This window comes from Equus asinus, chromosome 4 (genome assembly GCF_041296235.1).
Source record: "Equus asinus isolate D_3611 breed Donkey chromosome 4, EquAss-T2T_v2, whole genome shotgun sequence".
NCBI lineage: Eukaryota > Metazoa > Chordata > Mammalia > Perissodactyla > Equidae > Equus > Equus asinus.
The window spans coordinates 87,390,001-87,405,742 of record NC_091793.1 but is presented as its reverse complement, the minus strand read 5'-3'; the positions used below and the strand labels follow the sequence as shown (position 1 = coordinate 87,405,742).

Here is a 15,742-nt window from a genome sequence, read left to right as displayed (position 1 = left end):
TGGAAAAATGGTCTTAATCATTATTATTCTTCTAAGAACAGATTTTAGACTTAAGATTCTAAGAAAGGATTTAAACAAAATTACAAAACATAAAATATTAATCCACTATTGCACATTCCAAACCTATATTTGAAGAAAATACAGGTGTTGGAATCAGACTATTGCTCTTGTTAAACTTAGCAGGAGTCAAAGTGGCAAAAGAGAAGGCTTTGCGATCACAGTATTCAGGATTGTTAGCACTTAGTTTAATAGTCTACAAAGTGTAATTCCCCCCAGTTTCCTTTCATTTGATCCAATGTATTAGTTCATAGTTTCAAGTCTTTTTAGAATTCCAGTGCTTGGTGATTGTCAGCTACCATCCATCAAATTCAAAAAGCCTGAACCTAAGAGTATGAGCACCTTAGCACCTCCCTCCTTGGCACACCCAATCCTTTCCCAAGTCTAACGAGTTTACTTAAGTATCTCCCAAGTCCAGCCACTTCTCATAGTCTCCATCACCAATTCCTTAACCTTTATCTTTTGCCTTTATCTGTGGCAAGAGCCTCCTAACTTGTTTCCCTGAATCAATTTTTCTTTTCCTCCCATCCTTACTATACTATAGCCAGAGTTGTCATTTAAAAATGCAGATAGTCCATAGTTTCATCCAGCCATCCTCCTTGCCTAATACCCTTCAATGGCTTCCTGTTCGTCTTAGAATAAAATCCAAATCCTTAATAGGGCTATCGCACGCTACATGGTCTGGTTCCCACCTGCCTCTCCACCCTTACGTCGTGGTGCTCCCCTTTCACTCCCTGCACTCTAACACTGTCCTTTCAGATTGTGAAATGCACTACGCTCCTCCCAGTCACCGCATCCTTGCACATGCTGCTCCTCCGCAGCTTCTGAAGTTAGTTAACTTCATGCTTTCTCAATTAAAGCTTTCCCGATCCGTCAGGTCCCCCTCGTCTTTCATCTCATCACACAACTTTCTTTCATAGTACTTATTTGAGTTTCTAATGTTATATTTATTTCTGAGATAATATCAGTTGTATTGATTATTCTCATGGCTTCCAGAAGGATGAGAATGGATCTGTTTTTTGCTTACCAAAACAAGACATGATGCCTACCACATACCAGTCATTCAGTAAATATTTGTTGAATTAATAGAAGGTTCCACTTTCTATTCTTCTCATCTATTATCCACAAGTTCATAATAGTCAAACCCAAAAATAAAAATAAAAATTGATAAGCTTGCTAGAACATCACCCTGCCACAAATTACCAGGGATAAGTTAGTGGGGCAAATACTGTAATATCTTTCAGGGCAGAGGTGAGGTGAGAAGTATAATGGAATCAAGGTTAATTGCTCTCAGAAACTCTGAAAGTAGGACTACCCCATGAACTGTAGCAGTTAAGGACTTTTTTTCACCTACTGATGGTAGAGAATAATGTACCAGCCACTCTTCCAAGTCTGTCTTATGCATAAAAATTTTTATTTAGGATATTTAAGCCATAATTTCTTTCAGAAACCTATCTAGAGGTTTTAAATATACAAAGTCTTGAGACACAAGTAGCTAAAATTGATCTACATCTATTATTCATTTCATGGGAATGGTGTCATAATTACAAAAGTTAAAAATCATACCCAAATCACATAGCAATATTGCCAGTTTCTTAACTCCCTCTGTCACTTTTATTTTATTTCTTAATTTTATTTTCAGGAGTTTTAAAAACTGAGCTAAATATTGAAATTATGGAGAAGGATAAACTGCTGCATTCCATGATTTTTTTTACAAAGTTGCTTTATTATCTCTCTAGGTCCGTTCACATCCGTCTCAGACTATGGAGTCCTGGCCGTCTGTGATATTCCGAGAGCAGAGGGTTAAAAACTCATATTTAGCAACAGGATGTATCAGTGGTTAGGAAAGTTAAGTTTAGTGCACAATAAAAAATTAAATATACCTTTCTTACGAGAAAAAGAAGTTTTATATAGACTATTAAAATAGCTTTGAGCTTATAGTATCTCTCATTTTTATGGATCTTAGGGTGTAGTTCTGTTTTTTAAGAATTTTCCCTGAGAACATTTTAAAATTTCTTTCATTCTTTGTGAATTATGTAGACTAGTATTCCAGGAAAGAAGAAAAATAAAATGTGCCTATTTAACTTAAAGTGTCCTCTTTTTTTGCATGTATTGTGAGAAGCAGCATTTAATCAATAACTGATCACCTGCAACACTTCTTATAAATAAACTAGGTGTTTGTTCTCTTTTTGCAAGTCAACATTTCTTACTAACAATGGTCTAAGCAGACTTGGGCTCCTAGGAAGAAGGCTCTGAAAAGACATTTCTTCTCCTTTTGTGATTTCAGTTAAGAATGCAAATTGCACATCAGACTTTGAGGAATACTTTGCCAAAAGAAAACTGGAGGAACGCGATGGCCATGCAGTCAGCATCGAGGAGTACCTTCAGCGCAGTGACACAGCCATTATTTACCCAGAAGCCCCTGAGGAGCTGTCTCGCCTTGGCACGCCAGAGGCCAATGGGCAAGAAGAAAATGGTGAGGCTGTAATTCATTTTTAGCCACTACACTGACCTCTGCAGCTGTTACAATTACAAATGCACTACATGCCTGGGTGTTTACCTTAAAATTTGAAGAACAGCTGCAGAGGCATGGAATTTCATGAGCAAAGATTAGAACTGTAATTTTAGGGTATTGTGAAATTTTTTTGTCAGCAAATTTGTGTCATTTGTACATCCAATACAGAACAAGAACAATTAGAGCCTATTTCTAAGAGATAAAAATATCTAAATTGATTCCTATCTTTCCGAAATATTTCACTTTTGAGCAACAAAAAAAGTTTAGAGATACTGACCCTAACTTTTTGTTCTTCTTTACCGACACCTGAAAAGCTCCTTCGCACTGTGAATTCCTGAGTCAGATGTGATTGAAGGTCGACAACGAACTGTCAGTCACCTAAAGAGAATTTCCTCATTTATCAGCTGTTTAAATTTCCCCCAAAAAGCTCAAGTAATTAATTGATTTTCTAGCGCAGTGTGAGCCGATTCCGACAAGTCTGTCCTGGGTGTGCAAGGGGACTGGTGTGCGCGGAGGCCGAGAGCAATGATGGCACTCTCGTGGAGCAGATTGCCGTGATTCCTGTCATACCATCCCGGGCAGTCAGCCCATTAGCTGCCATTGATTTACTGACCTTTTGGCCTGCTTCTGTCCCTCTCGTCTCTCGGCTACAGACCTGCCACCTGGAACTCCAGATGCTTTTGCCCAACTGCTGACCTGCCCCTACTGCGACCGGGGCTACAAGCGCTTGACATCACTGAAGGAGCACATCAAGTACCGCCACGAGAAGAATGAGGAGAACTTTTCCTGCCCTCTTTGTAGCTACACGTTTGCCTACCGCACGCAGCTCGAGCGGCATATGGTGACGCACAAGCCAGGGACAGATCAGGTGGGGGGTTGGTTTTAAGTGATTTCTTTCTATAATAACCCCTTAGAGAAACGATATTGCTTTGATTGGCAATCATTATTAATTTTTCATGGCATTTTGAAGATGCAGATCTTTTAATGGTAATAGCTTTAATTGAGGTCTAAATGATTTTTTGATGGTCTCTTCTAATATGATTTAATAGTCTTATGTTCACGATCGAATGAGTGTGTTAATTTCTAATTTAGAAATTTTATTTGCACTTTAACTTGACTTTAGTTTCATTTTTATGTTCCACAAAAAGTGAATGAAATTGTAGCATTTTAATTATACATTATTAAACATCTCAGCAATTTTAATTCCATTTTTCACCTAGTTTTACTTAGAATTTTTTTTCCTATAGGATCTAAGTCATAGTAAAAGAAGTATGTATTTCTTTCATTTGTCATATAACACCTTCAATTACTTAGAGTATTTTTACAAGCTGCTACTAGTTTATGAAATCTAATTAAGAGTTTTAAGGAAAATCAAAAAAGCATATAATATATATGCATATATATATTAAATGAACTGAATTAATACTAAAATGTTGGATCTACATTAAAAATAATCCCTTTTTAATGTGCATATTTCTTGTTAAATGTTAAAATTGCTTTGCCTTTTTTGGCTTATTTGTGTCAAAAATAAAAAGTCTACAGGTAAGCATAGCTTCTTCAATCCTTAAAATGATTGAACAGGATTGATTCACAGTGTCCCTTAAATGTTTTAGGAAAACTGCTCCTTCTGTCCCCCGAGAGAATTGCCTGCAGATTGATAGTATGATGTGTTCAGATGGTAACACAAATGGTGTGCCTTAAGTCCCAATAACTGGCCCTACAGATCTAGAATCATCCTATCTAAACCTTAACACCATATCTGTTTTTAAAATTATTAAACAGGATATTCTATAAAATTCTTGTGTTGTTTTCTTCTGGGCTTTATTTTCTTTGAATAAGAAAATGAGAATAAGCAAACACAATGAAGCAATCGTGATGATACTATATTATGGAATTTTACTATTTTAAGAGAACAACTCATGTAAAATTATTCCATTTATATCTGATTGGATTTGTCACCTGAATGTTTTTCAAACTTCAGTTACCAAAACCAAGCTTGCATAGTTACACTTATGTAACAGTTTATCTCCCCTTGCTCATATGCACAAAAACTCTAGGAAAAAAAAAAGTGCCTAGATATTTATCTAGCATAACTGCTTTAAATTTCACATGCAGAAGTGTGATTGTGTTGGCGCGTTATGAATGGTAGCTTTGGTGTTGAAAAGTCCCCTCATTTGCTCGTGGCATTTACAATTAGTAAATTAAAATGATTGTATCATATTAACAGTGGCACAACTAAAGTTTATAGTAGTCCTCTGAGGGCTGTGGGGGGAGACAAAGCAGCTGTTGCTGTTTGTTTATGCAACTCAGCAACATATGAGCGCTGGTCCCTCAATGGCGCTCGGCGGGCTGGGCTCTGCTTGATCTTTGAAGGTTGCTGCTGTTTGAACAAACCTCCCTGTGTCCCATGTAACACCATCTGTCTCACTAGGAATGTGGGAAGATTCAGCACACCCTAGCAGTTGTCATACCGTTTCTGTGCTGTCTTTTTGCAAAAGGCTTTTGTGTCATTGCTGCTTGAAAAAGGCTGACCTCCTACCTTGAGCATCCAGAGTGGATGACTGTATTCTTTTTTTTTTTTTTTTTCAGAATTCTAAGTCACAGTGCTTTTTTTTCTCTTGTTCAAAAAGGTCAGCTGTGTTTGATTATATCTTCGCTGCTTTTAACTTGTCTTTTCAGTAAACTTTTTTTCTTTTTTGTCCCTACTTCCTAGCACACTACTAAAAAGGAAAATGAAAAGTCGTTGAAGTCTTTTCTCCTGGCCTGTGATAAAACTGCTCAAGCAGCTATAACCCAAGATGTTGTCTCTTACATTTGACAATGAATCAGATCTGATATGCAACACCTCAGGAAAAACAGGGCTTTCATTTGCTCTTAGCACAGTGAATGGGATATTTAAACATGCTTATAGTGTAGTGAAATATTTACAGTCAAGGAGATTTTTGTTTGTGTATGAGGCTTATTTTCTTCTTCTTCAAATTTGGCATTGCTTTAGTATAAGACAGACTTTTTACCCTGATACAGAAAATTTGATAAAATTAGTTATTTGTGTGGGGAGTTTTTTGGGAGACTATTTAGAATTTTCACGATAATATTTTTTTTCCTTGACACAACAGTTGCATTCCAACAGGGAATCTTCAGATTTTAGAATTTGCAGTAAACACAGGGAACCACAAACATCCTTACAATTGTGCTTTCTCATCTCCAAAGGCTCAAAGAAACATTTTGGAAAACAGACTACAGAGATAATTTTAAAGCAAGCATTGGGTGCGCATGTGAAAGCACTTTTTTTTATTTGTTCCAATTTTATTGCCAACATTATCACTTTTATTGCAACTCTGGAAGACTGGGCAAATAAATAAACATGCACTCAAACCTTTTGGCCTGTCTGAAAATAGAGGCCTTTTAAAAATATTTGTAACAAATTTCCTTTGTTCATCCTGCACAAAACTGATGTCAGTCTTTCTCCTTTTATAGCACCAAATGCTGACCCAAGGAGCAGGTAACCGCAAGTTCAAATGCACAGAGTGCGGCAAGGCCTTCAAATACAAACACCATCTGAAGGAGCACCTGCGAATTCACAGCGGTGAGTAGCAGAGGTGCTGGTGCTCACATTTGCATTTTGTTTCATTAGGGGACTTTTAAAAGGTTGTTTAAAATCTACACAATCCTGTTCGTAGCTTGTTGGAACTACCCATTTATTTCATAAACTAGGTGTATATGCTTTGTCTTCATGAGACCTGTGGTACTACCAATAGCATGATCTTATAAACAGAAGAAGAATGTTTATCCTTTCTAAAAATTGCAAAGGCTTTGATTTCTTACAAAATCTAGAGGCTTCTTTTTGTCCTTCTAAAAACCCTTCTACACATTAATATTTTTGACCTGAAGAAACTCAGCTGGAAAATTCTGAAGGATATTCATTTTTGATACCTAACCATGAAAGAAAAAATTGAAGAATTTTGGATAAGAGCTTTTGTATAATAAACGTTCTTTGATTCCTCAGAGCTGTATATTACAGAACAACATCCCACCACTGAGATTTCTTCTTTATAACTATTTTGATAGCTCTGCCAAGCATTTTATTACCAAATTGGATGCTATTCAAAGGACTCGTTGGATTGGTAGAATCAATGGAATCTCCAGAGTTGATTAAAGCCATGGCTACACTTCCCTTTAAATACTGTGACATCTTTATTGTGCTATTGACCACACATTAATCTGACACTGTTTAAATAGGAGGCTGCCGATGGCAAGACAAGATTTGGGATCTTGGCTGAAAAAGGCATAGATAGCCCTCACCTTCCACTGCTACCATCTTGAATTATGTCTTCCCAGGGTAGATAAAGCCCAGAAACAGTTATGGCCACATAATTCTAATCTAAGCACCTAGAATGTAGAAGTACCCCATTGTATTCCTTTCATTTGATTTCACAGATTCTGGTAATTACAATCAGAGAAATGTAACACTAATTTTAATTATCATTTTAGGTGAAAAACCATACGAGTGCCCAAACTGCAAGAAACGTTTCTCCCATTCTGGTTCCTACAGTTCACACATCAGCAGCAAGAAATGTATTGGTTTAATCTCTGTAAATGGCCGAATGAGAAACAATATCAAGACGGGTTCTTCCCCTAATTCTGTTTCTTCTTCTCCTACTAATTCAGCCATTACCCAGTTAAGAAACAAATTGGAGAACGGAAAACCACTTAGTATGTCTGAACAAACAGGCTTACTTAAAATTAAAACAGAACCACTAGACTTCAATGACTATAAAGTTCTTATGGCCACACACGGGTTTAGTGGCACTAGTCCCTTTATGAATGGTGCACTTGGAGCCACCAGCCCTTTAGGAGTTCATCCGTCTGCTCAGAGTCCAATGCAGCACTTAGGTGTAGGGATGGAAGCCCCTTTACTTGGATTTCCCACAATGAATAGTAATTTAAGCGAGGTACAAAAAGTTCTACAGATTGTAGACAATACGGTTTCCAGGCAAAAAATGGACTGCAAGGCTGAAGAAATTTCAAAGTTGAAAGGTTATCACATGAAGGATCCATGCTCTCAACCTGAGGAACAAGGAGTTACTTCTCCTAATATTCCACCTGTCGGTCTTCCAGTAGTGAGTCATAATGGTGCCACTAAAAGTATTATTGACTATACATTAGAAAAGGTCAATGAAGCCAAAGCTTGCCTCCAGAGCTTGACTACTGACTCAAGGAGACAGATCAGTAATATAAAGAAAGAGAAGCTACGTACTTTAATAGATTTGGTCACCGATGATAAAATGATTGAGAACCACAACATATCCACTCCGTTTTCATGCCAGTTCTGTAAAGAAAGTTTCCCTGGCCCCATTCCCTTGCATCAGCATGAACGTTACCTTTGTAAGATGAATGAAGAGATCAAGGCAGTCCTGCAACCTCATGAAAACATAGTCCCCAACAAAGCTGGAGTTTTTGTTGATAATAAAGCCCTCCTCTTGTCATCTGTACTTTCTGAGAAAGGAATGACAAGCCCCATCAACCCATACAAGGACCACATGTCTGTACTTAAAGCATATTATGCTATGAACATGGAGCCCAACTCTGATGAACTGCTGAAAATTTCCATTGCTGTGGGCCTTCCTCAGGAATTTGTGAAGGAATGGTTTGAGCAACGAAAAGTCTACCAGTATTCAAATTCCAGGTCACCATCACTGGAAAGGAACTCCAAGCCGTTAGCTCCCAACAGTAACCCTCCCACAAAAGACTCTTTATTACCCAGGTCTCCTGTAAAACCTATGGACTCCATAACATCACCGTCTATAGCAGAACTCCACAACAGTGTTACGAATTGTGATCCTCCTCTCAGGCTAACAAAACCTTCCCATTTTACCAATATTAAACCAGTTGAAAAATTGGACCACTCGAGGAGTAATACTCCTTCTCCCTTAAATCTTTCCTCCACATCTTCTAAAAACTCCCACAGTAGTTCTTACACTCCAAACAGCTTCTCTTCTGAGGAGCTCCAGGCTGAGCCTTTGGACTTGTCATTACCAAAACAAATGAAAGAACCCAAAAGTATTATAGCCGCAAAGAACAAAACAAAAGCTAGCAGCATAAATTTAGACCACAACAGTGTTTCTTCATCATCTGAAAACTCAGATGAGCCTCTAAACTTGACTTTTATCAAGAAGGAGTTTTCGAATTCAAATAATCTGGACAACAAAAGCACTAACCCAGTGTTCGGCATGAACCCATTTAGTGCCAAACCTTTATACACGGCTCTTCCTCCACAAAGCGCATTTCCCCCGGCCACTTTCATGCCACCAGTCCAGACCAGTATCCCTGGGCTCCGACCATACCCAGGACTGGATCAGATGAGCTTCCTACCACATATGGCCTATACCTATCCAACTGGAGCAGCTACTTTTGCTGATATGCAGCAAAGAAGAAAGTACCAGCGGAAACAAGGATTTCAGGTAATGAGACATATCTCTTTGCTCTGAAGAGAGGAGGTAAAAATGTTATCATTTACGAGCATATAGGGAAAAAAATCTTACTAAAAAAATGAAGTGTTCTATTTTCAGCAGAAATAGAAGAGTTTGTTTTAATTTGAACCTAAAACTGAGTGGGCTAGACAAATAAATGGAGAAAGAGTAGAACACTGTACTATTTTAGCTTATTTGCCTTTAATAAGATAAAGAACTTAGTATTTATTTTTGAGATTTATTTGGATTGATCCGTCTGCTTTTAGAATTATACTTTGATAACAGTATTTGGTAGGACTTGCATGGATGCTAAGAGTTAACATTTATAACAGTCATATACTTTTACAGATGTTCACAATGTGCAATACTGCATGTCTAAAGTTGATACATACTTGCTTTTATAGAGAATAGTTTATTTTGAAGTGTATTTAAAAAGTGTTTTGTACATTCCACATGACTTTTAATGTGATTTTCAAATTAGTGAATAATTTATGGTTTTTCAAATACAAAAGTAGGTATGTTTTAACATCACGGAGTATAATGCCTGTTTGCAAAATAGGAGCGTAAATAGCAGTGCACCTCTGTGACAGCTGTTCCAGGATTCCCATTTCCAGTGCATCTGCCCTCTTTGTAAACGTATTTAAGTCTATTTAATCTTCTCTAATATTAATTAGTGCAAACGTAGTCTAAGAAAACTGAACTGTGGACTAGCAAATGGAAATGTATGTTATCGTGCAAGTTTGCACTCCTTTGGATCAAGACAAAATAAATATCAAGAAACTTAATAATTTACTGATCCACATTCATTATTGCTCAATGCTGAAGGCTGTTTTAACATAGATAGAACATTGATAAAAAGTGTTATTAATATTCCCTATTTCAAATTAGAAAATTAAATATAAAAATATAGCTTGAGGCCTTTAGTTGGTAGACATACATTTAAATAGATTGCATAATAATAACATTTTGTACCTAAATATAAAATTCAATTAAAATGGGGTTTCTACAGCTACAGATCATTTCCAAAGTTAAGCACACTGGAAATACACAAAGTCTGATGTTTCATTTTCGCTCTTGGTATTTCCTGATATAAAGAAAATTAAGGATTTTTTAAAAATTTGTTTTTCTCACCTTCAGAGCTGACTATTTTCTGTCCTTGAAAAACAGTGAGCTCTACCATCTGGGGCAAAGAAGATTTATATTTTCTGGAAATGTGAGACCTCCTCTATATGTTTCATGGAAAGTAATAGTTTTTAAAAAGTAGATCAATTAGTAGCAAGCCCTTTTGAGGTTCTCCGAGTGTCAGCCTATGCGAAGTTGTTTGGTATAAACACAAGGAGAAGAGACTGTGTTGAACTATGTGATTGTATCACAGGGAGAATTGCTTGATGGAGCACAAGACTACATGTCAGGCCTAGATGACATGACAGACTCCGACTCCTGTCTGTCTCGAAAGAAGATCAAGAAGACAGAGAGTGGCATGTATGCATGTGACTTATGTGACAAGACATTCCAGAAAAGCAGTTCCCTTCTGCGACATAAATACGAACACACAGGTATGAGTGACTTTGACTAGCTAGTTAGAGCTTCCCGGCCTGCTGTACATTTCATAATATTTAATGAGTACACTTGTGCAACATAAGATGTAGCATATGCTGATACCTTCAACAAGAAAGAAATAATGCTTTTGCCTAGCTCCGTAGGACTTTTTTGTTGCCTATTTACTGGATCATTCATGTGTTTATGAGTGTGCTTGTCTTCATATCTTTCGAGATAATCTGTAAACCAAATTCACAAAACATGTCAAAGGTGTATTTAAATGGCCAGGGCAATGAAACAGCATGACACAAGTCAGTTATTGAAAATATCTTCAAATTGTCAAGCTGTGATGAACCTGCATATGTAAAAATTTAATAAAAAATTCAGTCAATGATGTATTACTTTCATCACCCAAACTTCAAGTAAGCCACGATTTGGGGATGATTTTGTTTGGTTTTATAAATTGGCCATATTTTGAATAAAGTAAAATGTTGGTACTATGAAAGAAAAGACATAAGTATTAGGCCAAATGAGCTAGTGAAATTACTTATATTTGGAAGACTAAAATAAAAACTTTTCTAAATTTAATTAATTTCCAATTAATGCATTATGAATTAGGAACAATTATAGAGGTGACAAGATAGCGGCCTAATTCTTCCCTATGAGTAGAGAGATAGTGGGTTAATTTTAAAGAGGAAAGGTGGAGTATCACAATGTGAAGCAGTATTAGTCCCCATAATCCGAGATCTGATCTGCACCTTCCTGGGAGCTATGCCTATGTTCCCTCCCCCCTTCTGTCTCCTTCTTCCCTTCTACCACAAACTAACTCAGCCTCAGCCCCGTCCCTAAGCCATCTCCAACTTTTCTCCACTAGAAATTTGGAAAGGGTGAAAGGGGTAAAGGGGCACGTATGTATGGTGACGGATAAAAACTAGACTATTGGTGGAGAGCACAATGCAGTCTATACAGAAACCGACATATAATAATGTACACCTGAAATTACACAATGCTATAAACCAATATGACCTCAATAAAATAATTTGAAAAAAAAAGAAATCTGGCATACTGGACTGGCCCTAGATGGGGAAAGAAACAGTGTAGAATCTCAATCAAAATATCAGCAAGGAAAACTACAGAAACACTCTCATTGTAAGCTACAAAGTCTGGTAGCAAACATTTTAATATCAAGGAAAACAGTTGGCCTAACATTAATGCTTTTTGGGGAAAAGTGGTGAAGAGACAGAAGAGAAAAAGAAGAAATGGAAATGTGAATACTTTCTGTCCTACTTTGACTGTCTAAATATGTAGCACCCTTTTTAGAGATGGAAAATTATCCTTGGGAAGCACTTGTACAGGTCATCTTCCCTTTTTTCCTCACTGGGCATGTGCAGGAGGCAGCACGAGTGACGAGAATCAGCCTGAGGGTGGGGGGAAGTTGGGTGAGTTCGACAACATTAAGTGTTGAGCGTATTTGTGAAGAGAACAAGATTGATAGATAACAATGCTCTTCCTCCAATCAAGCCAGTTTTCTTTTACTTCAACTATCTGATATTAATTGCTATTGTTTTAAAAGTTCAGCTAATGACACTTTAAAGACAACCTAATTTCAATAGCAAATCTCAGTAGTTTTTATACTTGTATGATATGATTCAATGTTTGAAACATCAAAATTTCCTACATTTGTCTTTTATCATAGATATCAATAGATATTTTCTTTAGTACCAAGTCCTACTTAAGTATTTATACAGTAAAGATATTTTTATACCTAAATTTACTTTAATATTTTAATCAACCTCAAATATATTTTGTATTTCATTATTCAGCTACAATAGGCACATCTCTGAAGGCATCTTTCCCTCTCTGATTGGTTTTATTATATGACCATATGCAAACTCTATCATTCACTACATGGTGAGTGTAAAACTTTTATTTTAGTGAGGGCTATCATACATATTAACATCCAGTCAATATCTTTATTTCTTATAAATGCGATAGTCCATAAACTTCATAGGTGTATAAATAGTTGAGAGACCCAAAAGTTGACGAACACAAATATGCATAATCAATTTGAAAAATATACTGTACTTTAAAAAATGAAAATAAACTGTTCTGATTCTTTAAGATGTGAGAAGATCTGCTGCCTAGAAATATTGCCTAGCAACAAGATGTTAACCATCCAGTGGTTTCCCTAAACGTGTGATTAATTATCCTCCTGTTGGCTTCCCAGCTTGTCAAGTTTCCAGTGTGTTAACTTTTTGGTCTCTTGACCAAACATCTCATGACATTTCTACTGTCAGTGTCTTAGGTTCCATCAAAGTGAAATTCTTCATGAATTTTCTCTCACTATATGTGGAAATTTCGTCCATTCTCCTTCCCTAATTGGGCCCCACAAGCCTTTTATTTGTTTATGTTAAGCACTAGTAATATTCTGAGAATGTATTAATATGAAAATTACAAGTGAGAACAGTCTTTGGGTTGATTGATTCTAAGGTTGGAAAATGAAGTTGAATTATCATTTGATTATGTGTTGATTATCACTGTGTCATTGATAAAGTGTGTTTGTTACATCTGTCTACAACTTAACATCCAGAATAGTTTAAATCAAGACGGAAATTTTGAGCTACTTATTCTTGAGATCCTGTGCTCTGTTACTTCGACCTATCTAGTTTATTTCCTAGGCAGACATCAAAGATACAATGCTTAATTTTCCTTACAAATGCTGTATTCCTTGCTTGCTTTTCCTGGGACCTGGGACTGGGACAGAGGAAGGAAACCCTACATAAATATTGATTTCAATAGGATTAATTGTCACAAACAAGGACTGTGAAATAAAAAAATCTGAAATTCCCATTAGGCACTGTCAAGAACTCATTTGTATTCCACTAAAATTTACATCTGACATTTACTGAGTACCTTGTCTATTGAAACATTGTGGTAGGTGCTTTTAAACCCACTTTATTTTAAAAAGTAATAAAAATGCTTCTACTATTGAATAAAGTGAAAGTTTTAAATAAATTACCACTTTTGTTTCTCAGTTAAATATAGCATTTTTCATACCACAAACCTTCCACTTATTAACTTCAGTTATCATTCTAGCTGTCGGGTGAATCATGAACCTCGATATTAGAGAAAACAATTTACCCTAAAAAAGTTTTGATTCACTCAATGTCAATTTCAATGTTTTTCTGAATCTCGTTCATATGGAAATTTAATCCAAGGACATCTTGATTTGAATCAGGTAAACCAATCAAACAAGTTAAAAAGAGATGCATGTCCAAGTCACTTCCTATTTAAACTAAATTTATTAAATGCTTACCAGTGAAATTTCTGGAGATCAATAGAATATTTAGTGCAAAGTGTAGGTCAAAACTCCACAATTCCTGCTCTCAAATTCTGTCCTTCGCATGACATAATAGATGAACATTTTATTCTTTCAGATTGTCAGTTCATAATGGAGAATTAATATATTTAGGTTATAAGCATATTGTTTATTAACAAATGAATTCTCTAAAAATTGATGAACCATAGACCATCTGTATAACAGATTGCAGTTCAGTGGGCAGCCCCCAAGCATTTCGAACAGGCCTTGAAACTTGCCCTGGAGAGAGCCCATTCTCTCTCAGGACACTGCTTTGTGTTTTGTTCCTTTGGAAAAGACAGAGGCATCTCAACTATAATGTTCATTCACAGTTATTCACACAGCCAGTCTGTGAAGTGACCTAACTGGTTGACCTTTTTGTGCTCCTGAGCTGATGAGACACTAGGATCTAAAGGAGGTTGTAGGACAGTTCTCCGCATGCATTGCTGTAGCAACTAAAGCACCAAAACATTTTTCATCTGCAATTTCTCTTCTCTCTGTTCAGATTCACTTCTTCCATGTACTCTGCTCCTGATACATGGTGTCTTGCTTACAACTTGGGAAATTATTGAACATGTATTAATGAATGCAAGTAAAAGTATCTAACATTGACTGAGTGCGTACCACATGCAATCCTGTACTAAACACTTTTCCTATGTTGTCTCCTTTACTCCTTATGCCCTGTCCACAAGTTAGGTCCACAAATGAGCTCCTTTTACCGACAAGGGCCCTGATCCTCAGGGAGGTTAACATGCCTGAGACTGCACACTTGGTCATAAAAGAGGGATTTAAACCCAGGCAATCAGACTCCAGAAGCTGTCTCCCCTATGTAACATGGCACCATCCTGCCCCTGGGAATGAATTGCCACTGTGGGAAGCATCTTATCCTTGCTCCTGATAGCATCCTTTTCCTTAAGGTCCAAGTACACATAAGAGACACCAACTTCATGCATAGCAACTTGAAGTTTTCTGGAAAGCAAAACCTCTGTCTTTCTTCCAAATGTACTTCTGCTTCCTGTTAAATTACCTCCCCATCATGGTGGTCTTGTCAAATGGAGAAGCACGCTGTCTTTCCAAACTCTTGGCACTCTATTGGAATTCTCTTCTCTGTTATCCAGTTTACCTCATTCAAAACATCTTTTCCAAAAGTTGAGTGGTTCTCATGTGGTTTGAATTATACTTTTTTTCTTCAGACTATTAGCTACCTTCAAGTAGATTACTAGAATCTTCCTTCTTTCCAATACAACAAGTAGTCACCAACAAAGATCTTTCTAATTTCTTCTCTTACAGGTAAATAACTTCTTCCCACTCTAGTATTGTGCCTTACCACATTTATCATCACTAAATTTATATTGGACGTTCCAGTAAGATAAAGACCATTAATGAAATAACATATAGCAGCCTACAGCATTTTCTAAATAGTAGCATGCCCCAGGGGCATTCAACAGCATTATTAAAGATATTTGATTACTAATTGAGATTATATATCCCCATATAACTGAATACCTGAAGTGTGTAGAATGGGTTCCTAATCTTATAACATGACACTTAGCAAATGAAAATGGGGTTGAATCTAGTAATGCTGGCTTTTAATTTAATTTGCTGAAATGCAAGTCTGTATTAGGAAATATAAGCACATAGCTTCATGTATGTTATGAGGATACATAGTTCTCTACATGACACATCTCTGACTTTAACTCTGGAGCATCAGTCTGATAATTTTTTTTTTTTGTCAGTTCTATTTTGGAAATAAACTTTTAAGTATGGCAGCTATGGAAGGTGTTGAAGGCATTCCAGTGCTAT

General features: G+C 36.6%; 1 protein-coding gene across 6 annotated transcripts in view; it reads left to right on the top strand.

The window, feature by feature from the left end:
* Positions 1-15,742, top strand: part of ZEB2 (zinc finger E-box binding homeobox 2) — a 132,197-nt gene that overhangs the window by 110,128 nt on the left and 6,327 nt on the right. For all 6 annotated transcript variants that reach the window (XM_044768972.2, XM_044768975.2, XM_044768973.2 and 3 more), the window contains 5 exons: positions 2,345-2,533; positions 3,226-3,440; positions 6,050-6,158; positions 7,064-9,033; positions 10,418-10,598. In XM_044768972.2, the coding sequence (XP_044624907.1) occupies positions 2,345-2,533; positions 3,226-3,440; positions 6,050-6,158; positions 7,064-9,033; positions 10,418-10,598 (2,664 nt within the window). The remainder of the gene's footprint in view (positions 1-2,344; positions 2,534-3,225; positions 3,441-6,049; positions 6,159-7,063; positions 9,034-10,417; positions 10,599-15,742) is intronic.